This window comes from Mustela putorius, unplaced genomic scaffold (assembly GCF_011764305.1).
Source record: "Mustela putorius furo isolate JIRA1106 unplaced genomic scaffold, ASM1176430v1.1 tig00000876_pilon_pilon_pilon, whole genome shotgun sequence".
In the NCBI taxonomy this organism is placed as follows: Eukaryota; Metazoa; Chordata; class Mammalia; order Carnivora; family Mustelidae; genus Mustela; species Mustela putorius.
The window spans coordinates 2438192-2465094 of NW_025421506.1; the positions used below are offsets into that span (position 1 = coordinate 2438192).

The 26903-nt window shown below is 37.3% G+C and overlaps 1 protein-coding gene across 4 annotated transcripts in view; it reads right to left on the reverse strand.

Annotated features, from left to right (window-relative positions):
* AGTPBP1 (ATP/GTP binding carboxypeptidase 1) overlaps positions 1-26903 on the reverse strand; it is a 159665-nt gene that overhangs the window by 118887 nt on the left and 13875 nt on the right. For all 4 annotated transcript variants that reach the window (XM_045086080.1, XM_045086081.1, XM_045086082.1 and 1 more), the window contains exons 2-3: positions 14405-14469; positions 2730-2854 (exon numbers count right to left, since the gene is read on the reverse strand). In XM_045086080.1, coding sequence (XP_044942015.1) covers positions 2730-2854; positions 14405-14436 — 157 coding nt within the window. In that variant the 5' untranslated portion in view covers positions 14437-14469. The remainder of the gene's footprint in view (positions 1-2729; positions 2855-14404; positions 14470-26903) is intronic.

Sequence of the window (26903 nt, forward strand, 5' to 3'; positions counted from 1 at the left end):
TATTATATTTCTAGGGAAAAAAAATCAAGGGTAAATTATAAAAAGTATCGTGCATGCTATAAATGAGTAGTACATTATTAAAGGTAAAAAATGTGGGGCGCCTGGGTGGCTCTGTGGGTTAAGGCGCTGCCTTCAGCTCGGGTCATGGTCCCAGGGTCCTGGGATCGAGCCCCGCATCGGGCTCTCTGCTCAGCAGGAAGCCTGTTTCCCTCTCTCTCTCTCTCTGCCTACTTGTGATCTCTGTCAAATAAGTAAATAAAATCTTAAAAAAAAAAAAAAAAGATAAAAAGTGTAATGCACTCAAGAAAACTAGCACCAAATTGTGGAAATGTGTGTCTCCAATATGTGAACAGGTACTGTAGGAGTTTGTTTGTTTTTTTTAATCTTTTAAATACATAAGTAGTATGTTCTTATTGCAACAATTCTAACAGTAGAAAAGTACTTTAAGTACATCAGGAACTTACCTCATTCCCCTCCATTTCCATCCCACTGATAACTACTGCTAAAAATTTGGTATCATTCTTCTGGTTTTGTGTTTGGTTTTTTGCCTTGCTCATATAAACATTTACATACATATTTAATGGTTTATTTGTATAAAAATGAGGCTACACATATAGTTACATGAACTAAAGAAACCTGCTCTTTCATTTAATACATTAAACTTAGGACTCCAGAACAATTCACAGAGTTCCATATATAAACTATCTGTCCCAAATATCACAAATAACTTCATGATAATAACTACATAATAAACTTTTTAAGTTCCCCCATTTGACCACATCAAAATTAACTCAACCATTCTCTCACTGATGGGTATTTAGGGGGTTTCCTGATCTTTGATATTACAAACAATGCTGCAAAACATCCTCAAACATTCAAATACATTCCTGAGAGTCAGCCGGCAAATGCATTCTAAATTTTAATAAACATTGCCAGATTCTTATCTCCAAAGTTAGCAGTAACTACTGCACCACCAACAGGTTAGAGAATACCCTATTTCTCATGTCCCCCAACACTGGATGTTGTCATTCTTTAATTTTTGCCAATCTATCTATTAAGAAGTGTATCTGTTGTTTTCATTAGCAATTCCTGACTTTGGAGGAGTTAAAGAACCTTTTCATAGGTTTACTGGTTACTTGCATTTCTTCTTCCTTGAACTATAAATTTCCAAACTTCTCTCAAATGGATAGCCAACTGAATTATCCTATAATGATGATGGGACCCTCTTCCACTACTAATTGACACTGTCTTGACTGGCTAATCCAAGGTAACATGAACAAAGTCACTGTCTTACACAACCCAGGAGTGAGTGGGGTATCACTCACCCCAGAGGTGAGTGATAGCATACAAGGGCAGTGGTGATGTTGGAGTAGGGGCGTCCAGACTGCACTGGGGAAAGTATGCAGGAGTGGGAGCAGTGTATACAAGTATTAGCTACACTCCTAAGAAATGTGTTTTCTTTTGTTTTTACTGGTTTTGTTTTGAGGAAGTATTTCATATAAAAATACAGTGAATATACTTGGTACCTCTAACTCTGCACTAATATAATGTACATCCTTGTACATTGACCTTGGATAATAAGCACTGTACTTTCAAAGGCTAGAATCCAGCACAGTGACTTCCTGAACTAAAAAGTATAGACAGGTATCTTAGATTTTGCTAGAAACAAATGTCATCTATTAGAGACCTCACCTAGGTTTTGGAGTGCTGTCAACTACTCCCTAAACACATGGACTGCATAGGAAGAAGCTATCAAAATACGTCTGTGACCATGAATAAGGGTTAACAGAGTTCCTGAACACAGTAAATACCTACTAAAGGACCTAAAACCCCAGCATGAAAGAATTCCAAAAATTAAATACTAATTATAAAATGTCTAGACTTTAATTTTAACAGAATGTGTTCAATATATTGCTATTAAATATTAAGGTAGCTGCTGGTTTAACCTTATTTTAAAAGAAAAATCAGGTGTCATCTTGTTTTGTTTTGTTTTAATCAACCAGAGTTTTGGAACCTTAAATTCCTTTTTTAGTATCTACTGAAGTGATGCCTAATTACAGACATCATTTATTGAACACTTTAACATTCTTTTTACATGCTTCTCATGTAAATCTCATGGTAATTACTGATATCTCTTATCTCTCTTTCGGAGATGGTGCAGCTGAATCCTAAGAAATTTCCCTAAAATCACCCCACCACTGAATGACAGAGCTTGCATTTGAAGTAGGGATCACACTCGTAACCATCTACTTGACATCTTTTTTCCAACTTCTAGAACAAGTAACACTGGAATTAAGTATTGTTTGAAAATGTGGTGGTGTAATCATACTCATTTTTAGAAAGAATGCTTTGAACAGCAATTCATTCCACAGTTACTGAGTTTTCTACTTCTTCAGTCTATTTGAGAAAGTTCAATTTTTACAGAAAATCATCTATTTATCAAAAGTTTGAAAATTCTGGGCGCCTGGGTGGCTCAGTGGGTTAAAGCCTCTGCCTTCGGCTCAGGTCATGGTCCCAGAGTCCTGGGATCGAGCCCCGCATCAGGCTCTCTGCTCGGCAGGGAGCCTGCTTCCTCCTCTCTCTCTCTGCCTGCCTCTCTGCCTACTTGTAATCTCTGCCTGTCAAATAAATAAATAAAATCTTTGAAAAAAAAAAAAAAAGTTTGAAAATTCTTACCATCTACATTTAAAGAACTGAAAAAGTTTCAGAAGCAAAAGTTTAAAATTTACCTTGACTTTGAGCCAGATGAAGAATTTTTGATGTGACATATCTGGCAGTATCTGATTCTGAAGATTCAGTATTGATCTTCTCCAGCTGAGCCAGGAGTCCCACGACCCGAGAATTATTGCTAAGACTAGAAAGAATGTTAATTTACATTACGACACATTCTACATCACTTGTAAATTCAATACAATAAAGATCACTGTTTAAAAAACAAAAAACTGGGGCGCCTGGGTGGCTTAGTTGGTTGAGCGACTGCCTTCAGCTCAGGTCATGATCCTGGAGTCCTGGGATCAAGTCCCACATCAGGCTCTCTGCTCACCAGGGAGTCTGCTTCTCCTGATCTCATACCTCTCATGCTCTCTCTCTCTCTCTCAAATAAATGAATAAAATCTTTAAAAAAATTAAATTAAATAAAAATAAATTTAAAAAAACAAAAAACAAAAAACTCTGCCCTTTCCTAAAAATGTAAAGCATTTATGCCACATATCCTTACTGTTTTATAGCTTAACATTGCTATAATTCTATTAAGTGAGAAACATATTCCATTTCAGAAAACCACAAATGTGCATTCAACCCTGTCCAGCAATCTTACATCACACTTTGAAAATTCACTTTTTCACTCTCTGAGATTTTCCTATGTTCTTACATTTCCTATGTTCACCTCAAAACTCGAATCATCCTTCCCACCCCAGTCCCTTCTCAGAGTCCTGCTTTATTACTGTTACAAGCCCAAAGAGGAACACACCATCTCCCCACAACCACATCCTTAAACCTGATTTTCTAACCACTTTCTTTCTTCCCTGTTCTTTCATTTGCTCATTTGCACATTCTCTACATTCACACATTGGCACATCTGCTACCATACTAGGTATTACCAACAGTAAACAAAACAAAAATTCCTGCCCCCTACAGACTGAACATTCTAATGGTAAGAGGCAAATTAAATATGTAAATAATCATACAGTATTTAAGGTGGTGGGAAGTGTTTTAAATAAGAGCAGGCTAGGGGGACAGATGCAATTTCACACAGTGGTCAGAGAAAACTACATTGACAGGGTACCACCAAGGGAAAGGTCTGAGAGAAACAAAGGAGTAAGCTGCGCAGAAACCAGAAAGAGCTGTCCAGGAAGGAGTCACAACCACAGAGACCAAGGCAGGGGTCTGCTACACTGAGTTAAAAGTGAGGTAGCCAGCGGTGAGGCTGGAGCAGACTGGAGGAGGATTACAGTAAGAGGAGGTCAGAGGTGGGGGGTGAGGTGGGAGAGAGCACCATCATTTAAAGCTTTGCAGGCCACTGTAGGAATTTTGACTTTTACACTAAGTGGGATAGAAAGTTTTTGAGCAGGGGACGCCTGGGTGGCTCAGTTGGTTAAGCCACTGCCTTTGGCTCAGGTCCTGATCCCAGGATCCTGGGATCAAGTCCCACATGGGGCTCCTTTGCTCAGCAGGAAGCCTGCTTCTCCCTCTGCCTCGGCCTGCCACTCTGCCTGCTTGTGCTCTCTAATAATAAAATCTTAAAAATTAAAAAAAGAAGGAAAGAAAGAAAGCTTTTGAGCAAAAGAGTGATACACTCTGTGTCTTTAAAAGGCTCTCTTTGGCTGGTATGTTGAGGCAAAGAACAATTCCTCCCCTGTATACATGACCCAGTAACCCTTCCTGCATTCTCAATGCATTTGCTCCTTCACTTAATCTTTCCCTGATTCATCATCTCTCTCCCCCTTTCACCTGGATCATACCAGTGGCACACTAATAAGATGTAGAAGAGCTCCCACTCGCTACCACCCTATTTCTCTCCTACGAATGAGGTACCTCATCTTCTCACATCCCATTCACTTTTCAAGCTTGCCTTCCCCACCCTGAGGTCTCCCAACCTCCTCTGGTCACCTCCTTCCTTATACTCAGTACCTCAGCACTATCCAAATCAGAGAGCTCCCTCTTCCTTCACCTCCCTTCTCTGGGTTTCATGGACTCCACTCTCTACCTTCTTCCTATCATCAGCTCTCCGAGATACCTTCTTTTAGTTCCTCCTCCTGTGACACATTTCTAGCTGTTGATTCATGGACAGCTGTATTCCCAGCCCTCTTCTTTCCACTCTCTCCACACTGACAGTGTGATCTCATCTAATCCACCACTGTAATTATGATTTAAATGCTGCCTGGCTCTGACAATCAACTACAGCTTCCCTCTGATGGCCTACCCAACCTAACAAGCCCAATATAAAACAATTTCTAGTTCCTCCTCTCAACGTATTGCTCTTCCGATCTTAACCCTCCCAAACTCAAATGAAACCATTAGTTACTCAGGAAAAAATCTGGATTCTCTGCCTCACACACCAACCCCTTACTAGCTCCATCTCTGAAACAACTCAGCTTCATCCACTTGTGTCCATATCTACTATGACTATCCAAGTCCACACAATCATCATCTCTCACTTGGAAATCACAACCTCATAACTAGTCTGCTTTCATTCTTGCTTGCCAATAATCCATTTTCTCAGTGATTACCTTTATCTTTTTATTTCAAAATAATTGTAAATATTCACAGGAAGCTGCAAAAACTGTGGAGTGGTCCCTTTTGCCTTTCACATAGTTTCCCCAATGGTTACATTTACATGAACCACAGGGCAATAGCAAAAGTCAGGGAACTGGTTAAGTATGTATTTACAGGCCAATTCATCACATTTGTAGATTTGTAGTACCACTGATCTAATCAAGTTGCTACCCAGCTTAAAAAAAAACCCTTCAATGGTCCTTCAGACTTTAGGTAAAATCTTAAATTTACTTATCACAGCCTTCTAAGCCCTTTGTCATCTGCCTTCTGTCTACTTCTCAGACTTTATTTCTCACAACAATCCCCTCATGCACTGGGATCCAGCTCAATGGCTATCAGTTCCCTGAAGACAGCAAGTTTTTCCACAAGGTCTTAACTCCTCTCAATCAGAAGGGTGATTTCTCCCAACTCTCTTTAGAGCTGGCAACTTCACATTTCAGGCTGCAACCCAACCATCTGACCACTTCCTCACCGGCCCCTCCACTCTGGTATTAAAATGTACCTACAGAATTTATTACTATTTGAAATTATGTAAATTCTCTAGAGGTAGAAGACCTTGCATATCTTATTCTATATATCTAGCATTTCAAACATTGGCTGCTACAGCACAGACAATATATATCTAAAAAATGAAAAACAGTATTTTTTTTTTCAGATGAACTGTGCCAAATGCTTTAAATTTGGAGATATTTCAACTGAAAAGGTATCGGAGTTTGAAAATACACATTAAGCATACATTTGAAAATGGGCCTAATGTACCATTTAAAATAATGCAACATTTCCCATATTTTAGAGAGCCAACATAGCAAAGACATATTCGTATGTATAAATCTTCAAGTATAAAAATAACCCAAAAAACTTTAATATGTTCAGTATAATATCATTAAGTTTTAAAATACACAAATTCAACATAATATTCTTTAATGTGTGTATATATATAAAAACATTTTATACACACACACACACACATATAAAAACATGCATGGAAATGATGAACATCAATTCAGAATAGTAATTACCTTGGGACAAGGGAAAAAATGTTATTAGGCAATAATATACACTGTGTTTGTAATTTTTTTTACCTTGGGTGGTAAGTACACAGGTGTTCCTTAAAGTATTCTCTATCCTTTTAGTTTTCAGAAACATTTCACAAATTTTTTAAATAAAAGAATTCTGTAGAGATAAAACTATGTTACATGTTTGTACATATTTGTACATATTTTCTTTTTCTTCAACTATTGCAGGAGGAAGGAATGGTTCCTTAAAACTGCTGTAAGTCTGAATGAGCAAAAACATTACTACTGAAAATTCTATAATGAACAAAAAAAGGAAAAAATTGTATAATGAACCACTATGTCCTCATCACCCAGCTCCAACAATCATCAATCCACAGACAATCTTATTTTACACATACATACCTACCTACAAGTGCACACGTCAATGGACTAATTTTGAAGCATGTCTCAGAAAGATCATTTCCTCTGTAAATACTTTGGCATCCTTTATTTCCCAAAATAGAAAAACTCTTCAAAATATATATAACTACACTATCACTACCATACCAAAAACAGTAACAATAATCCACTAATACCAAAATCTAGTCTGAATTCCATTTTCTTAAATTTATTAGTTCATTCTCATTCTCTCACATTTTCTTTAACAATCTGGACAAATCAGAAACCAAATGAGGTTTGGTTATATATGTATTTGTCTTTTTATCTACAAGTTTCCTATTACACTTTTTTTTTTCCCTCACAATTTATCTGCTGAAGCAGCTTGATTAGTGGGCTTTAGTTTCCCACATTCTGGATTTTGCCAATTACACATCCACAGCATAATTAATATGTTTATTTCCATATTTTCTGTAAACTGGCAGTTGAATTTAAAAGCCTAATCTGATGAAGGCTTGGAGATGTGAATTCTTTAAAGTGGTACTATAACCTTCCATAACAAGACAAATAGTGTCTGGTTCTCTTACTTTTGTAATATAAGCAATCACTGGTCACCATTGGCTACATCCATTACTCCACTAAGGATCAAAAAACAATGATACCTTACCATCCCACTCCTTCTTCATGTGTTAACTAAAACAATTCCATAAAGAGAAAAATTTCTTATTTGATGATCCAGAGGTACAACTCATCAAATAAAAGCAAAATAAATGCTGGGTTGTTTGGGTTTTTTTTTTTTTTTTAACTTACTTGTATTTACCAGTTTCCAGAAGAATGAGTTATTCCCTAAAATCTGTATCAGATAACCAATGAAATATTTTAGTTTCATGCATCAGTATGAACTTAAAAACTTAAATACATTTGGTATTTATTCACTACAATTATAAACACTCAATGATCAATAAATGGGAGCTTCCCAAGTTGGTTCCGGAGTCCTTTTGGTATGATCCTAGCCTTTGATAGGTTTCTGGCTTTCAGGCATGACAAGACTATTACTGGCCAAAAGTCTTCAAAGTATTCTATAATACCCTGTCGAGTACCTGAGACCCTATCATAAAATCTACAAAGTCAAAGTCTATTTTCATAAAAATACTATCTGACTCCGTGTTGAGATTTGCCTTGATGATCTAAAAGCACTGGTGGGTAAAGGGCTAGCACCCTGACACAAATCAAGACAGTGACACCAAACTGTACTACCAGTCACTATGTTTTTCACCACCCTGAACTCAGTTAAAAACAAAAATTCCAGGGATGCCTGGGTGGCTCAGTTGGCTGGACGACTGCCTTCAGCTCAGGTCATGATCCCAGAGTCCCGGGATCGAGTCCCGCATCCGACTCCCAAGTCCATGGGGAGTCTGCTTCTCCCTCTGACCTCCTCACTTGTGCTCTCTCTCACTGTCTCTCTCTCAAATAAATAAAATCTTTAAAAAAAAAAATTCCCGTTTCACCCATGAGTACGAATTTCTTTAATATTGTGTGTGTGCATTAAACATTTCTGCTGCACACTAAATACGATGGTTACCCTGAGGGAAGAAAACCTGTGACTGTTTAAAATGCAAGCTGAGCTAGCCACTTTTTTCACAGAACATGGTTACTTCAAAAAACAAGTCAAAAAATAATAGTAAAAGAAATTTTAAAAAATTGACAAAGATTATTCAGACTGGAGAATTCAGGCATACATTTTTTAGAAGTAAACAAAGTGAGTATATCATTTCAAGAGAACAACTGACCGATATGTTGCCAATGATAAAATCTAGCTTTTGAGCAAACAATAGAATTTCGAAAAATGTGGATCTACCGTCATAGCCTTGTCAGCTGCCCTAGAAAATTTTCTAGGCACCTGCCTGACTCAGTCAGTTAAGCATCTGACTCTTGATCTCTGCTCAGGTCTTGATCTCAGGATGGTAAGTTCGAGCCCCACGCTGGGCTCCATGTTGGGTGTGGAATCTACTTAAAAACATCTTTTTTTTCCTGATAAAAATCAATGGTGATATTAATACATGTAATTTTTCAGTACTGTGTAATAAAATGTACTATTCAGAAGATCTGCATTAGTCATGGAATCAATTATTTCTAAATGACCAATGCTGGATGCTACAAACTTAAATATGGAAAAAAATTATTCAAAGTGCAAAAAAAGACCAACAGAATTTAACAGAGAACAGAAAGTTCACTAATAGTTTCAGATTCCACCCTGCAATTAACTTGTAAGAAAACTATTACTTAGCAAGAATATCCACTTCAATTTGAATTTCAAGCAATACGGCTTTATTTCCAAAGAACAGTATCATCATTTATATATATCTATTCCTCATATATAATTATTACTCTTGCTTTAATCATATTTTTACTGTTTCTCTACAAATACTGAACACACAACTTTATTTTCCTCCACCATAAATCAAACGACAATTATCCACAATTATCTATAATGGCCTTTTGGGATATCTAGGTGGCTCAGTTGGGTAAGCACCTGCGTTCGGTTTCAGGTCATGATCCCAGTGTCCTGGGATCGAGTTCTGTATCAGGCTCCTTACTCAGTGGGGAACCTGCTTCTCCCTCTGCCTGCTGTTCCCCCTGCTTGCACCCACTCTCTTTCCCTCTGACAAATAAATAAATATAATTAATTAATGCATTAAAGGGCCTTTGATTCAAGTACTTCCTCCTTTTCTAATCACATATCTATGTAAGCCCAGATTTTCTTCATATTCTATAATAACAAGAACACCACACATGCACAAACTACATACACAAGTATAATATGTGCACATATTACATGTAACATAGATCAAGACAGATTAAACTCAGAAACAGATAAGAGAATCTAGCCATCTTCCATTATGCCACACATCAGATTTGCAAAAACATAATAAAATAATTCTAGTCTTCCAAGTGGTGATGCAACATGGGGGCTTAAGTGGGTAGGAGAAGAATCAATGAAACAAGATGGGATTGGGAGGGAGACAAACCATAAGTGACTCTTAATCTCACAAAACAAACTGAGGGTTGCTGGGGGGAGGGGGGTTAGGAGAAGGAGGTGGGGTTATGGACATTGGGGAGGGTATGTGCTTTGGTGAGTGCTGTGAAGTGTGTAAACCTGGTGATTCACAGACCTGTACCCCTGGGGATAAAAATATATGTTTATAAAAAATAAAAAATTTAAAAATAATAATAATAATAATTCTAGTCTTCCACAGTTGAAAATATAGTTATTTCTAAAACATTGTTATACAATTGGTTTATTGTTATTTTTAAGTGAATAAATAGAGGCTGTGGGTGACAAAAGGCAGTTAAGTGTCAAACTCTTGGTTCCAGCTCAGGTCATAATCTCAGGGCCATGAGATGGATCTCCTCATCAGGCTCTTCACTCAGTACGGCATCTGCTTAAGTTTCTCTCTCCCTCTCCCTTTGCTCCCCTCCCTCAGCCTCCACATGCACAGGTACTCTCTCTAAAAATATATAAATCTTTAAAAAAAATGGTTTTAATTTCTCAGTTTTAATATATAACAATGCAAAATATCAATAGATACTTCACATCAACAAAAACTTTCTGGAGCATTCATCTCTTTAAGAGAGCACCAAGAGGTTCTGGGCTAAAATATGTGAGAACTATTCCTCTAGGTTTATCTTGCACATTTTGTGCTCCTGACCTAGAATCAGCCCTTTCTCCAAAGAGTCCTGGTTCTTTTTGGTGAGAAATGATATTAAGAGAGCACAGTTTGAAAACTAAGGAACAAAGTACATCTTTAAAAACAATTCTATAACCTGGGGCGCCTGGGTGGCTCAGTGGGTTAAAGCCTCTGCCTTTGGCTCAGGTCATGATCCCAGGGTCCTGGGATGGAGCCCTGCATCAGGCTCTCTGCTCAGCGGGGAGCCTGCTTTCTCCTCTCTCTCTGCCTGCCTCTCTGTCTACTTGTGATCTCTGTCAAATAAATAATTAAAATCTTTAAAAAAAAAAAAAAACAATTCTATAACCCAAACTTAAGAGAAATTTGCATTAAGAAAACCAAAAAAAATTTTTTTTAATTTATTTATTTGACAGAGATCACAAGTAGGCAGAGAGGCAGGCAGGGATGGGGGAAGGGGAAGCAGGCTCCCCGCTGAGCAGGGAGCCCAATGCAGGGCTCGATTCCAGGACCCTGGGATCATGACCTGAGCCAAAGGCAGAGACTTTAACCCACTGAGCCACCCAGGTGCCCCAAGAAAACCAAAATTCTGATATTTAATAATGGAGTGCTTCTTAAATTTTCTTCAATTCACATTTTTCTTAAAGATCATCTCACTGTTTTTCAGTAGTTAATAAACATCTGCTATTCAAAAAATTCACAAACATACAAGACACACTAAGCATAAGTAACACACAGTCAATTCTATCCCCAACTAAGAATTTATCAGTAACTATTAAAATTTTAAATTACATTACATATTTTAAAAAAAAGAAAAGGAAAAAACCTTTCATTGAAGTGATTCCTTTCTAAGAATCATGCTATTTCAAATGATGGATAGATGAACAGATGGATGGATTTTTTCAAGGGAGGCAAATAAATGGAAATTGAGAACATAGGCAAATCAATTTCCCTCTCTATTTCTACTTTTTTAATCTACAGAATGAAAACTGAACAAAATATCTTAAGCCACACCAACTCAGCTCTAAAACTGTAAGGCTGTTGACACTAATGTTGAAAGAATCTAGGGTGAACACCAGAGGGCAGCTCTACCTTCTGAATAATTTTTAGACTTTGGAAATTTTGAGGGTGGGGTAAAGCTATACGGCTATTCAAAGGACAATCTGAACTACACTGAGAAAATTTTTAAATAACACAACTCAGAAAAGGATGTATCTTCCTTACTTACCCTGCTTTTAGATGAATCAAAATGAGACCAAACTTCAGAGATTTATGATTGTTAATTACCATATAGTGAGAAAATCATCAAATTAAAAATATGATCAGTATGAAATACATCAAATCAAGTTAACTTTCAAATAGTAGTTTAAAGACAATATCACTCAAATATTTGTTTCATTGTAGTAGTCTCCTACTACTTGATGTTTGAGTTTACTCTCAGTCTTACCTATTTTTCTGAAAGCATAAATGTTCTTGGATATTACCAAAGTCCCAATGATGTGCAGATACTATCTTTGCAACAAATAATTGCCCAAGTAAGTGCAAGTGTTATGCAATCTACCTTCATATTATAAATCAATGTTACCACCTTTTTTACCTTAAATTGCAGGTAACAGAGAGCTGTCCTCATAAAAAAAAAGAATAAATAAAAACATCTCACAGAAAAAAAATTCACAGAAATATACTACGGTTTTAGACTTAAACATGACTCACAGAAACTAAGATTTAATTTCTAACAGTATGGTTTTATTTCCAAAATGCACATTATCTTTCAGAAACATCTGATCCTCATTTATAGGCCTTTTTTAACCTTTTATTACTTTTGCTTTATTTTTATTTTTACTGTTTCTTTCCAAATTCTGAACACATAACTTTATTTTCTTCCACCATAAATCAAAGGACAATGAAAAATAGAAATTTCATTATCATTCTTTTGTAGAAAGTTAAATATTTAAATATGTAAATTTGAAACAATATTCTTATAACTGGAAGAGAAGAGTAACTAGTTCTCTACTTCTTATAATTAAATGCATAAAAGACTTCTTTAACAATAAATTCTAGTTCAACACTACCAAGTGACTTGTTATAGACAACCAGAAAAAACTTGCTAAAATTTTAAACTGCCTAAATTTATACTAGCATCAGCAATAACTAGCCATTATCCTTTAAATTCCTTTACCAAAGTTAATTAAATGCTAATTATTTTATATTCATTATTTTCGTAACTTCTCTGGTCTTGTTCTACAGGAACTGTAGGTACGTGTTTGTGGCTAACTGCTTTGCCCTGGTATCTGTTCTATCTTTCAGAGTAACAAGTTTCAATCAGGCGTATGGCCACCCTATATATCACATTTCTCATTTTTAGCTTAATATTACACTCAAAAACCATTGAGGAGACACAAAGAGCTGTTATTTTCATGGGAAAAAGAAATAAATCTAACAAACAACCTGAAAGACCAGTACACTGAAAACTACAAAGCATTGCTTAAAAAAAAAAAAAAAAAAAAAAAAGTTAAAGAAAGGTCATAAAAAAAGAATATGCTGTACTCAAGACTGAATATTGTTGGGGTGCCTGGGTGGCTCAGTGGGTTAAAGCCTCTGCCTTCGGCTAGGTCATGATCCCAGAATCCTGGGATCAAGCCCCGTGCTGGGCTCTCTGCTCAGAGGGAGCCTGCTTCCCTTCCTTTCTCTCTGTCTGCCTCTCTGCCTACTTGTGATCTCTGTCTGTCAAATAAATAAATAAAATCTTTAAAAAAAAAAAAAAAAAGACAATGATTCTCTCCCTCTGCTCCTACCCTCACTCCTCAGTGTGCACACACACTCTCTTCTCTAAAATAAGTAAATAAATGAAGTCTTTAAAAGATAAAAATTTTAAAAACTGGGGCACCTGGGTGGCTCAGTTGGTAAAGCACTTGCCTTTGGCTCAGGTGATCCCAGGATCCTGGGATAGAGTCCCACGTTATGCTCCCTGCTCAGCAAGGAGTCTGCTTCTCCCTCTCCCCCTCCCCGCATCCCCTACTTCCCTGCCCTGCTCTTGCCCTCTCTCAAAATAAATAAAATCTTTTTTTAATTAAAAAATAAATAAAACACAATCACTACCTAATCCTTTCCTATAGAAATTACAAAAATACTTAACAATGAAATATGTTCTACTGTATTACATAGTTAATAACTGGAAACCCTAACAGTTTAAGGAACAAATCTTGATCTAAACTGTGTATATATTTCTCATTATAAAACAGAGTCAAACCATACTTGAAAACACAAAGTTGTAAAATATAAATATAACATACAATGCTACAAAGCAAAAACTGATTATCATCAATATTAATAAGCTGTCATTTACTGAGCCTGCTAGACACTGTTTAATCATCACAAGTTGAAAATGATAGCATTAGTATTTCACTCATTATATAGATGAGAAAACAGAGACTTAACAGAGTTAAAGCAATCTAGCTAAAAAAATTCCAAAACAGAATCAATCAGTTTGTCTGACTTTTAACTGAAAGAGTCCACAGTAAAACTTTGCTAAGGACAATTTCTTGGTACGTAAGAACTTTAATAGAAATAATACTTTAACTGAGGGGTTAGTTAAAAGTCTGAGGGAAAGAGCCAGACAGAATATATTTTAAGCACCATATGCCATATAGTCTTTGTCATTACTACTCAACTTTGCCACTGTAGAAGCAAGTGTCCAGACAATACACAAAGCACAGCTGTGTTCCAAAACTTAATTTATATATACAGAAATTTCAATTTCATATAAATATTCTTTTTAATTTTTCCCCCAACCATTTAGAAATGTTAAAAACTCTTCTTATTTCATGAGCCATCCAAAAACAAGAAGGAGATCAGATCTGATCCATGGGTCGTCATTTGCTAACTCCTGCTTTAACTGAAAAGTTAAACATTAATAAATATTAATTGTAAAATACAAATACAACACACAATTATTTAAACATAAATATAATAAATTCAAATAAAGAGTTTCAAATAACCACTTCATGTAATATTTCCATAACTGATACATACTGGTATTTAGAATTACAGTACCTTTTCTCTGATATCACTTTTAACTTGCTCATCTTGAGTTACTTCATTTCAACATTGCAGATAATCTAAAAGAAAAAATGTTAGTTGTATTAAATACACAATAGTTTGTATATATTAGACATCACAAAAACCATACCACTTAAAGTTATTATGGGAAACTGGAAACCAAAGGAGAATGTTTGAGTTTTATGTGCTTCTGGCAAGTTACTTCAAAATGCAAAAATGGGGGCGCCTAGATGGCTCAGTGGGTTTAAGCCTCTGCCTTCATTTCAGGTCATGATCCCAGGGTCCTCAGATCAAGTGCCACATCGGGCTCTCTGCTCAGTGGGAAGCTGTTTCCCCCTCTTTCTCTCTGCCTGCTTCTCTGCCTACTTGTCATCTCTACCAAATAAATAAAATCTTTTAAAAAATGCAAAAATGTGTGACTATTACATGATCTAAAACCAGTCAGTAAAATATTATCAAAATCCTAGAGCTACAAAAATGAAAAAACCTAACACAACAATCTATGATCTAGTGTTAAGATTTCTTTTAAGACAATTCACATTATCTTTTCCTGTTCTTATAGTCCTATACTCAAACTATAGCATTGTACTTAGTGTCCACTATTCACACAGTGGTCAAATACTGGTAAGTGTGTAAGATTATTTCTATGTAAGAACAATTTTTAATAACAAACTATGTACACAGTAAAAAACCACCTATAATGTCATCTCATTTAATATACTTAATACATATTTTCCTTCAGGGCACCTGGGTGGCTCAGTGGGTTGAGCCTCTGCCTTCAGCTCAGGTCATGATCCCAGGATCCTGGGATCGAGCCCCACGTAGGGCTCTCTGCTCTGCAGGGAGCCTGCTTCTTCCTCTCTCTCTCTGCCTTCCTCTCTGCCTACTTGTTATCTCTCTCCCTCTGTCAAATAAATAAATAAAATCTTTAAAAAAAAATACATATTTTCCTTCAATCAATACCAGTTTTGTTATTAGAAAGTACATATTGGGGCACCTGAGTGGTTCAGTAGGTTAAGCCTCTGCCTTCGGCTCAGGTCATGATCTCAGGGTCCTGAGATCGATCTCCACATTAGGCGCTCTGCTCAACAGGGAGCCTGCTTCCCCCTTTCTCTCTGCCTGCCTCTCTGCCTATTTGTGATCTCTCTGTCTCTGTGTCAAATAAATAAATAAAATCTTAAAAAAAAAAAAAAAGAAGGTACACATCATTCACAGAATCTTTACAACTTTTCAGATTTATTTTGCAACCATTCACCCCCTAAAAAAAGAAAAACAAACAAACAAACAAAAAACAAACAAACAAACAAAAGATTCTGGACATCTTTTAATTTTACATATCACTGCTTATTGAAGCAGAATTTTGTGGCATCACTAGACAGTAAAACAATGACAGCCAGTTCAACAAGTTTCTCACATATTTATGCACTATTTAGTAAAGCTATTTAAAGGGAAACAAATATACAAAAGAATGTAGTAGATTTTAAAACTAGAGGTATTCTGGATGTTTTTCTTCAATTAACAAAGAACTTTCAGTAAAACACACATGATTTCAGTAAAATATAGGATTTTTTTTTCAGTTTTTTTCATTAATTCAATCATAAAAAAGAAACATGTATTTAGGATTGTGTACAAAAATTACAAAAACAAGAAGTAGATCAGATCTGATCCATGGGTCGTCATGGACTATTTTTTAGGCTGGCAAGAAATTTAAAACTGCTGACTATTCTTTCTTTTAACTGACTTAAGAAAAGATTACAAAGTCAAAGTAATTTTTTCCTATCTCCAAATTAAGAATCAAAAATCCAAAGGAGGGGGGAAAAAAAAGTCCTGTGATTTCAAAAGCACTACTGCAGCCATAAATGTAAGGTTAATTAAGTTACTTCTACTTGCTGGGTGGTAGTACTTTCTCTAAAAGTACATTAATAGCACCTCTCATGAAAAGCTTAGTGTGACTCTTATTAAAGCTGATAGAGTTGGAAAGGTTAATGCTGGTTAACTTAAATCACAACCAATTCTATTTCAACAGTTAAGAAATTATTCAAACTTCCAATTCAAAACAAAATACAGTCAAACAACAGGCATTCCTGTCCTCTCCCTCCCAGGATTAGAATAAAATAAACAGCAAAGCAATAAAGAGAAATTAAGATATGTTTAAGCCCACAGTGACAAAAAGAAAAACTAAAGTTGTGAGGGGGTACCCTGTCCAGAAGAACTCAGGAAACTTGGAAGCCAAGGACTTGGAGGTGCCAATCACAAGGCAGGAAGAGACTGCTCAACAGCTAATGAAAACTCTGTAATTCCAAATAACCTCCTACATCCTCAATACCCCATACCTCATCATTGTGGGAAATGTTCAACAGCCAGTCCTAGAATTTCTGACAAATCATCTCCACTAAAGAAACTGATAACCTCAAAGAATTCTGCTTTCTGGGACTAGAGAGTCCCCCAGGAAGAAGGCCAGCTCTCAACCCCATCATCCTAGAGCTAAGCCAGTTTTGCCCTTGTGGTCACTTTTTATAGCCTAAGGCCAGAGTGGTCCCAGAGAACACAAAAACTTTCTATTTTCAAAGTCTGTGTTTGTTACAGCATTGTGTAATTCAGAGAACAGGCACCTGGAAGAAGTGCTGCATTTCACCAAGTTTGTGGCAAAGCAAGAAAGAGGCAAAGAAACTGAGACTGCATACAAGGGCATAACTATAAAAACTGACCATGAAGTTTAGGTATAAGCCCCTTAATTGAGTCATTTTCATCATCATAAAATCATGTTGCTATTTCCCTGTCTTGAAGGAAAAAAAATGAACTCTCTATGCTCCACTTCCTAAATCCAGCTTCTGTCCCATTTCTCTTCCCTCCCAAAAGCAAAGTATTGTTTACCCACACTTGTTAACAAGTCCCTTCTTCCCCTCCTCTCCTAAACACACTCCAGTCGGGTTCTCCCCACCCCACTTGTCAGTCCCAGGGACCTCCAATTCCTGAATTCAACTGTCAGTTCTTAGTCCTCATCTTACTTGTCTTAACAGCCACATTTGATAGAACTGGTCACTCCCTTTTCTTGGAAATACTTTCCCCATTTGGCCGTGTTATCTAAGTTTCCTTCACTGGATGCCCCAAGCTCAGCTCTTTCCTGTCCTTTTCTAACTCCAATCCCTTTCTTAGTGATCTCATCAGGTCTCATAAATGTTCAACATCTCCACGTGGGTCTCTAATAATACTACAAACTCAGCATATCCAATACTGATCCCTGATCTGCCCTTCCCTACTCAGTGTGCTCTCACTTCAGCTTTTCCAATTATAAAGAGAATTCTCTCTCCAGTTCTTAGTCCAAAACCTTAACCTCCTCCTTCACTGTCTTACATCCAACATCCAATCCATCAGCAAATCCTGATAATTGTACTTTCGAAATATATCCAGAATCTGATCACTTCACCATAACTACTACCATAGGCAAATCAACCATTCTAATTAATCTCCCTTCCACCTTTGGCCTTCTCCAGTCTATTCTCATAAAACATCCTGACTGATTCTTTTAAACCCCTAGGGGGAAAGAAAGAAAAACAACAGCAACAAAAAACCTTCGGTAATTCTTGTCACCACTCTGCTCAAAGTCCTGAGATGTGTCCATTTCAGGGGTATTAAGGGCCTTAGGGAACACCCTCAGCCTTCCTTCCCTGACCTCATCTCCTACCTACAGCTCTCCTCACTCACACTGCTCTTGACATACTGGCTGTGCCTTCTTGCTTTCCTCCAATCCTTACCTTGCCCAAGCTATTTCCTCTACCTGAAACGTTCTGCCAGATATCCTAATGCCTGAGTAACTTCCAAACTTCCTTTGCTTGAGTATTACTTTTTCAATAAACCCCACTCCAACCATCCTATTTAATTCTGTAAACTACCTCCACACTCCAGCATACCCACAGCCCTCGCCTGAATCTACTGTCTTTTTCCAGAGCACTTACCACCTTCTAACACAAGATGATTCAAAAATAACTGAACACTTTGAAAACTGAACTATTCAATAACTGATTACATATGAACCTGTGTCAAAACAACTTTTAAGGGAACAATCAGGTCAGTTCTATAAACTTCTGAATACTCAATGGATGCCCCATTATATCACATATATCAATCCTGTAATCAAATTCATCCCATACCCTTACCAGCTTATCACCAATGATAATGACAAAAGCAACCACAAGGGGTTCCTTCATTTCCTCAAGGTTTTGAGGAAAAAGTAGTAGCAACCCAAGGTTCTTGATATATCCAAATAAGAAATCACACGGTTTAATATCTAGTATCTCACTGGTCAATATGTCAGTCATTTTATACAACTTGTACGCTAGACCATTTATTTAACTCTGTGCATTGCTTATTATCTGTATCTCCCTGCTAGAATTAAAGCTCCATGAGGGCAGAAATCTGCTTTGCTTTAAATGCCTCTAATGTATCTAAAATAGAGCAAGCACGCGGCAGGTGCTAAAAAATTCTGAATGAACAAACCAACATTTTAAAGACTTGCTTTAAGAAAATTTTACTACACAAATGGGCAAAAAAGTCTTCATTTTAAAAAAAATATCTAACAATATGGCAAATACGGTGTACTGGCATACAATATATATCCCAATTTCCATCTAGTTGTATCTTCCTGTACTATAAGAAGTTGAAAGCTTAAAAAAATAAAAATATAAAAAAAAATTTTTTTAGGGGCGCCTGGGTGGCTCAGTGTGTTAAGCCTCTGCCTTCGGCTCTGGTCATGATCTCCAGGTCCTGGGATCGAGCCCCGCATCGGGCTCTCTGCTTGGCGGGGAGCCTGCTTCCTCCTCTCTCTCTCTCTCTCTCTCTCTGCCTACCTCTCTGCCTACTTGTGGTCTCTGTCTGTCAAATAAATAAAATCTTTAAAAAAAAAATTTTTTTTAAAAAGCATTTCCCAGACTCCCCTGCAGCTAGAGTTCCAGATGTGACTTAAATCCACCGATTTCAATCTCATCATTTGAAAGATACTTAAAAGCCTAAAAGTATGCCTGACTAAGGCTAACACAGACACACACAATTGGTTCTTAGACAGCAATGTATGCAGAGGTCCCAGAGTCTAGTCCAGCATTTCTCATAAGCTGTAGCTAGAATTCTTTTTTTTTTTTTTTTAAGATTTTGTTTATTTATTTGACAGAGATCACAAGTAGGCAGAGAGGCAGGCAGAGAGAGAGAGGGAAGCAGGGTCCCCACCAAACAGAGAACCCGATGTGGGGCTCGAACCAAGGACACTGAGATCATGACCTGAGCCGAAGGCAGAGGCCCAACCCACTGAGCCACTCAGGTGCCCCTGTTGCTAGAATTCTTTGAGAGCTCACCGTGGAGTGAATATTTCTTTCTCACTTTTGCGCACCAAGCAATGGCAGCATTCACAGTAACTAATGATTGTGTAGAAATCAGCCATATAGGAAATATCTGGATGGCTCAGTTGGTTAAGCATCTGCCTTCGGCTCAGGTCATGATCCCAGGGTCCTGGGACTGAGTCCCATGTCAGGCTCCTTGCTCAGTGAGGAGTCTGCTTCTCCCTCTCTCTCTGCTCCTCCTCCCTCCCACTCCTGCTTAGTTGATCTCACTCTCTCTCAAATAAATAAAGCTTTAAAAAAAAAAAAACAGCCATATGTGACAGTGCACAGTAGGACCATGTTCATTTGGTTAGAGTCTGCCTTCAAAGTTGGAGGCTGCGTGGCACAGGGGTAGGATGGTAGACTGATGAACACCAGTTTCTCCCTTTCAAGTTACCTCCCCTAATCCAGTAAGATTAGCAATGAAGAATTGTATACTGTGAATCATTTCACTAAATGAGCAAAACAGGAGACATAAACACAAAGCCTCATCTTTACAGTGAAAACTGTATGCCTGGGTGGCTCAGTCAGTTAAGCATCTGCCTTTGGCTCAGGTCACGATCCCACCGTCCTGGGACTGAGCCCTGCATGGGGCTCCCTGCTCAGCAGGGAGTCTGCTTCTCCCTCTCCCTCTGCCCCTCTCCCTTCCTGCCTTTTTCATGCTCTCTCTTTCAAATAAATAAATAAAAATCTCAAAAAAAAAAAAAAACCTATCAATGGGCTGATACATGGGCTGACAATTTTAATTGTCATATTCTGTTTTACATGGGCTGTGGAAAACCACTTTTCAAGTGCAGCATGGCTCCAGGAATATTCAGAAAGCATGTAAATATAATTACTGTCTTCTGACAAGTTAAAGATACTCAAAAAAAACATGGTTAAAGATACTTTAAACCTTTTGTTAAAAAAAAAATTACAGGGAAAAGGCTGAGGTAACAAGTTATATAGTTAGCAGAAATTACTGAACAGAAAAGGGAAAGCCACCCAATTACAGAGACCTTAATGAGGCCAGAAGTTCTCTTATGTAAGAAATATTTTTGTTTTTTAAGAAGCATCAAGAGCAAGGAAGAAATCATCTTATGTCAATTGAAAATGAAATCGGTGAACGGTTATTTCAAGTTCAACACAGAAAAGAAAACATTCAAAAGAAAACAAAAGTTTAATATGAGAGATAAACTTCATTCTTTCAGTTTAAAAAAATAACTATTTGGGGGCACCTGGATGGCTCATCACTGAGTATCCATCTTCAGCTCAGGTCATGATCCCCAGGTCCTGGGATGGAACCCCAGCTTGGGCTCCCTGCTCAGTGGGAAGCCTGCTTCTCCCTCTTCCTCTGCCCCTGCTTGTGTTCCCTCTCTCGCTGTGTCTCTCTATGTCAAATAAATAAAAAAAAAATTTTAAATCTTAAAAAAAAAAACCTATTTTACTGTATAAAGACTTTTCACAAAAAATCAACACATAATCATTTGGAACTTCTGGACCTATATTTGAACCTCATGAAGTTAGTAAAGAAAAAAAAAAAAAAAGATTGTGTTTCTTCCATTTTCTGGTATAAATTATGTCTTAGGCTCTATTTTTATTAATAGTATTTATGGCTTTTTGTAGCTTTGCTATTTGACACTGTTAATGTTCACATTGTAAAAAAAATTAATTAGAATCAACTTAGAGTGGTATTGGCAAAAAAAAAAAAAAAAAACAGAAAAGCAGATCAACAGAATGTACATTAAAGTCTAGAAATAAATGCACACATCGATAGCAGGTGATTTTTGGCAAGGGTACCAAGTCTACTCAATTGAGAAAGAATACTAGCATACCTCAGAGATACTGCAAGTTCAGTTACAGACCACTGTAATGAAGCAATTATCACAACAAAGTAAGTGAAATGACTTTTTTAGTTTCCAGTGCATATAAAAGTTATGTCTTCACTATACTGACAATCTATTAAGTGTGTAATAGCGTAATGTCTAAAAATAACAATATGCCTACCTTAATTAACAAGTACTTTATTGTTAAAAAGTGTTAACCATCCTCTAAGCTTTCATCAAGTCATTATCACTGATCGCAGATCACCATAACAAATAATGAAAAAGCCTGAAATAATGTGAGAATTACCAAAATGTAACATACAAAGTGCTCATACAAAGTGAGCAAATGCTGTTGAAAAAAGGTACCAACAGTGTTGCCAGATGCAGCATTGCCACAAAATTTCAATTTGTAAAAAACACACATATCTGCAAAATGTAACAAAGTGAAGCATACTAAAATGAGGTATGCCTGTAGTCCCTTCTGCTGCTGGGACAAATGGATTTCCACATGTAACAGAATGAAGCTGGTACTCAAAACCATGCTATAAAAATTAACTGAAAATGGATCAATGACCCAAATATCAGTGCTAAAACTTAGAAAACATAGAGGTAAATCTTGGATTTGGAAAGAGATTCTCAGTGACGGCAACAAAAACACAAGCAAGAAAAAAGAAGACGAAGTGGGCTTCAAAATTAAAAACTTTTATGCATCAAAAGGGCATTATCAAGAAAGTGAAAAACAAACAGAATGGAAGAAAATATTTGCAAATCATTTATCTGATAAGAGTTTAATAGCCAAATATATAAAGAATTCCTACAATTCAACAACCAAAAGATAATTCACTTTAAAAATGAGCAAAGGACTTGAGGGGCACCTGGCTGACTCAGTTGGTAGAGCACACAATTCAGGATTCTGAGTTCAAGCGCCATGGTTACTTAAAATAAAATCTTTTTTATTAAAAAAAGATTACTTTTTTTAAGTAATTTTTAAAGTAATTTTTAAAGTAAGAGGTTACTTAAAAATAAAATCTTTTTTTTTTTAAATGAGCAAAGGGGGACACCTAGGTGGCTCAGATGGTTAAGCATCTGCCATCGGCTCAGATCATGATCCCAGGGTCCTGGGATAGAGTCCCACATTGGGCTCCCTGCTTGGTGGAGAGCCTACTTCTCCCTCTTCCTCTCCTGCTCCCCTGCTTGTGCTCCCTTGCTCTCTCTATCAAATAAATAAATAAAATCTTTTTTAAAAATGAGCAAAGGAAACTTGAACAGACATTTCTCCAAAGAAAATATTCAAATGACCTATAAAGCACATGAAAAGATGCCCAACATCATTACAGTCATTAAAGAAATACAAAGCAAAATCACATGTATTACTTCATACCAACTAGCATGTCTATAATTTTTAAAACGGTAAATAAGTGTTGAAAATGTACATAAACTAAAACCCTCACTTGTTGCTGGTGGGAACATAAAATGGTGTAACCACTGTAAAAAACAGTTTGGCAGTTCCCTCAGAAATCTAAATATAGAACACCCAGGAATTCTACTCCTAAGTATATACCCCAAAGAACTGAAAACAGGGACCCAAACAGATAATTGCACATTAGTGTTGGTAGAAACATTATTCACAATAGCCAAAGACAAAAAACAATTTAAGTGTCCACTAACAGATGAACAGACAAAATGTGGTATATACAGACAATGGAATGCTGTTTGGCCATAAAAAGGAATGAAGTTCTGACATACACTATAATATGAACCTTGAAAACATTATATCATAGTGAAATAAGCCAGAAACAAAACATCAAATACATGTTTCCACCTATATGAAATATCTAGAATGGGCAAATTCTAGGTATATTAGAAGATTACCAAGGGCTGAAGGCAAAAGGGAAATAGGGAGTCACAGTATATCAATAATTACAGAATGTAAGTTTGCACTGAGAAAAAACTTTGGAAATCGTGGTTATGGCTGCACAACTTTGTGAATGTAATTAAAATTAATGCTACTGAATCAGAGGTTTAAAAATGAGTACAATGGCAAATTTTAAGTTAGGTATGTTTTTGTTGTTGTTTTTAAAGATTTTATTTATTTATTTATTTGACACAGAGAGAAAGAGCACAAGCAGGAGGAGTGGCAGGTGGACAGAGGAAGAGGGAGAAGCAGGCTTCCTGAGGAGCACAGAGCCCACCACGGGGCTCAATCCCAGCACTCTGGGATCATGACTGGAGCCTAAGACAGATGCTTAACCAACTGAGCCACCCAGGTGCTCCAATGTTAGATACGTTTTACCACAATAGAAAAATTATTAAAATTGGCTTACATTATTTATTTAAATTAAGCCCATAAAGCCTATCTTTATTTTTTTAAGATTTTATTCATTTATTTTGAGAGAGAGAGAGCATGAGCAGCAGGGAGAGGCAGAGAAAGAAGAGAAGCAGACTCTCTGTTGAGCACGGAGCCTGACACAGGGTTCATTCCCAGGACCTCACTATCTAAGCCAAAGGCAGATGCTTAACCAACTGAGTCACCCAGGTACTCCAAGCCTATCTTTAAAAAAACTGAATCCCGGGCGCCTGGGTGGCACAGTGGGTTAAGCCGCTGCCTTCGGCTCAGGTCATGATCTCACGGTCCTGGGATCGAGTCCCGCATCGGGCTCTCTGCTCAGCAGGGAGCCTGCTTCCTCCTCTCTCTCTCTCTCTCTGCCTGCCTCTCTGCCTACTTGTGATCTCTCTCTGTCAAATAAATAAATAAAATCTTTAAAAAAAAAAAAAAACTGAATCCCATTTTAGCTGAAGTCAGTTATTTAATAGAAATTTACTGGGGTGCCTGGGTGGCTCAGTCATAAGCACCTGCCTTCAGATCAGGTCGTGATCCCAGGGTCCTGGGATTGAGCCCTGCATCATCGGCCCCCTGCTCGGTGGGGAGCCTGCTTCTCCCTCTCCCACTCTCCCTGCCTGTATTCTCTATCTGTCAAATAAGTAAAATCTTCATAAATAAATAAATAAAGTATATAGCACTAGGCCATAAATTTTACCCTTTCAAAAAATAAATTATATTTACCATATGAGGTTTTAAAAATCATGAAAAGGAAAAAACATTAGTTCCCAGAATGGTAAGATAAGTTTGACCACCTATCTGCTTCTCATGTAAGGTTCATTAAAAGTTTTTTGGGTGTGCTTCAAATAAGGAAAAATAAAACTACTCTTATATATATATATCATATACCTAAGCCATAATTTATTAATATCTTGTATAGTAAAAATCTGTGGTAAGACTCCTAGACCTACTTAAATAAAGTAAAAAATAAAGTGGGAATTTTCAGAAATGGAAAACCTGCTTCTCCTACCTGCATTATTAACTCACATTAGAGCTTATATCCTTTATGGGAATAGAGATTCACATGAAAGAGTAGACTAATCAAATGGCCAAAATAAACAAATGCACAGTTTGGCAGTTCTCTTTCAAAAGGGCATTAACAATCATTACTGGAGAACTATCACACAGACCTAAAATTTCAAATGCTGTCCCACCAGCTTTGAGCCTCACAGTGCCCCAAAGGCATATGTATTCCCACCTAGCACAAAAGACTTCACCCAGCTAACTAGCTGAACCAGCTGCACTCCACTCAGTCAAGCTGTCAGGCCTGAGCATTATTCAAACTAGTCATATCCTCCCATGAGGGCAACAGTCCTTCTTACTTCATCCTTTTGTTATTACAAAGCCTGCCAAGGCCTCTGTGACTGGTTCACTCTATTCCCAAGTGCAACCTCCATGAGACATGTGGTATCCTCCACTCCCCCGCTGTGAATATATGACTAATGAACTGTTGTTAATATCATCTGGTCAATGTCAGGTAGCAGCTATGTCACACTATTTAAGAGAGAAGATACCTCGTTCACCAATGAATAGGTGACCAAAAAACAATTATTGTATCTAAAACTTTCTCTTTACACTAATATCACAGCTGTAAATGTTCTAATTTTTATGAAGGAATTCCCTGAGACCTGAAAATTATTTCACAGATCTTACAGGGTATAAAGAAAGAAGCCAATACGCAGGGCTGGTGCAGACCACAACAGGTACTGGTCCACTGTGGATCTACAGCTATACAGAAGGACAATCCTGACTACCATGGCCTCCTGACCAGCACAGTTTCCTGATTTTATTATTTTTTTTAATAAAGAAAAAATTCAGTTTCTTCAACTGTTTATGATACAGGACACAAAAGGCAAAGTGTTTCACATTAAGATTTCACTTTCAACTCCCTGGAATGTTCATTTCTTTGGCTAATAGGAGACACTAGACACAAGAGGCAGGCCATGCTCAGGCAACTGAAATGAACATAAGGAGGGGGCAATGCTAACAACATCATCCTCGAAGGGAGGGGCACACAGGACTGTTGGTCACATGCCATTTTCTGGAACAAAGGAGCACCACCTCTGGATGCTCATACCATCCTGGGCCTCAGTCATCCCCACCACACAGGTACAGCCTGCAGGCAGCTGCCTTAAGTGTCTTGCTGGGTACAGTAGTACAAGAACTTGCCATACTTTCTCTTGAACTCAGACCTAATTTTCAACACATCCATTTCACTGTGAGAGATACCAGGACTCTAATCAAGACTTTATCGGGGCACCTGGCTGGCTCAGTCAGTAGAGCACGTGACTCCTGATCTCGGGGTCAGGAGTTTGAGCCCCACGTTTGGTGCAGAGATAACTTTAAAAAAAATTTTTTTTAAGACTTAATTAGGACTTTATCACGAGTCCCCTTGCCATTCTTGGAATCATACAGTTGGTCAGCAAAGTTTAAGGGCTTGCTCTGAATGCTCTGGAACAGGTTCAGGAAAGCACTTTCCAGGTCTCCTTTGCCCTCCTTTTTGATGCTCTCCAGCATGTCATAAGGATTCAGGAAAGGATTATTCAAAGTATCATTTATGTACTCTTACCAAGTAAATGCATTATTAGAAGTGAGAGTTTGGAGAGAAGGGAGTTGAGGGAAATTGGAAGGGGAGGTGAACCATGAGAGACTATGGACTCTGAAAAAAAAAATCTGAGGGTTTTGAAGGGGGGGGAGTGGGCTGAGGGAACCAGGTGGTGGGTATTGGAGAGGACACAGATTGCATGGAGCACTGGGTGTGGTGCAAAAACAATGAATACTGTTATGCTGAAAATAAATAAAAAATTTCAAAAAAAAAAGTGAGAGTGTGAAACATGTATTCTCAGATTAACTTTCTTTCTTTTGACAGAATTAATTAATTTGTAAAAGAACAACTGAAAATTACAGTAAATCTTGACTTCTACAAGGTCTTGGAATAG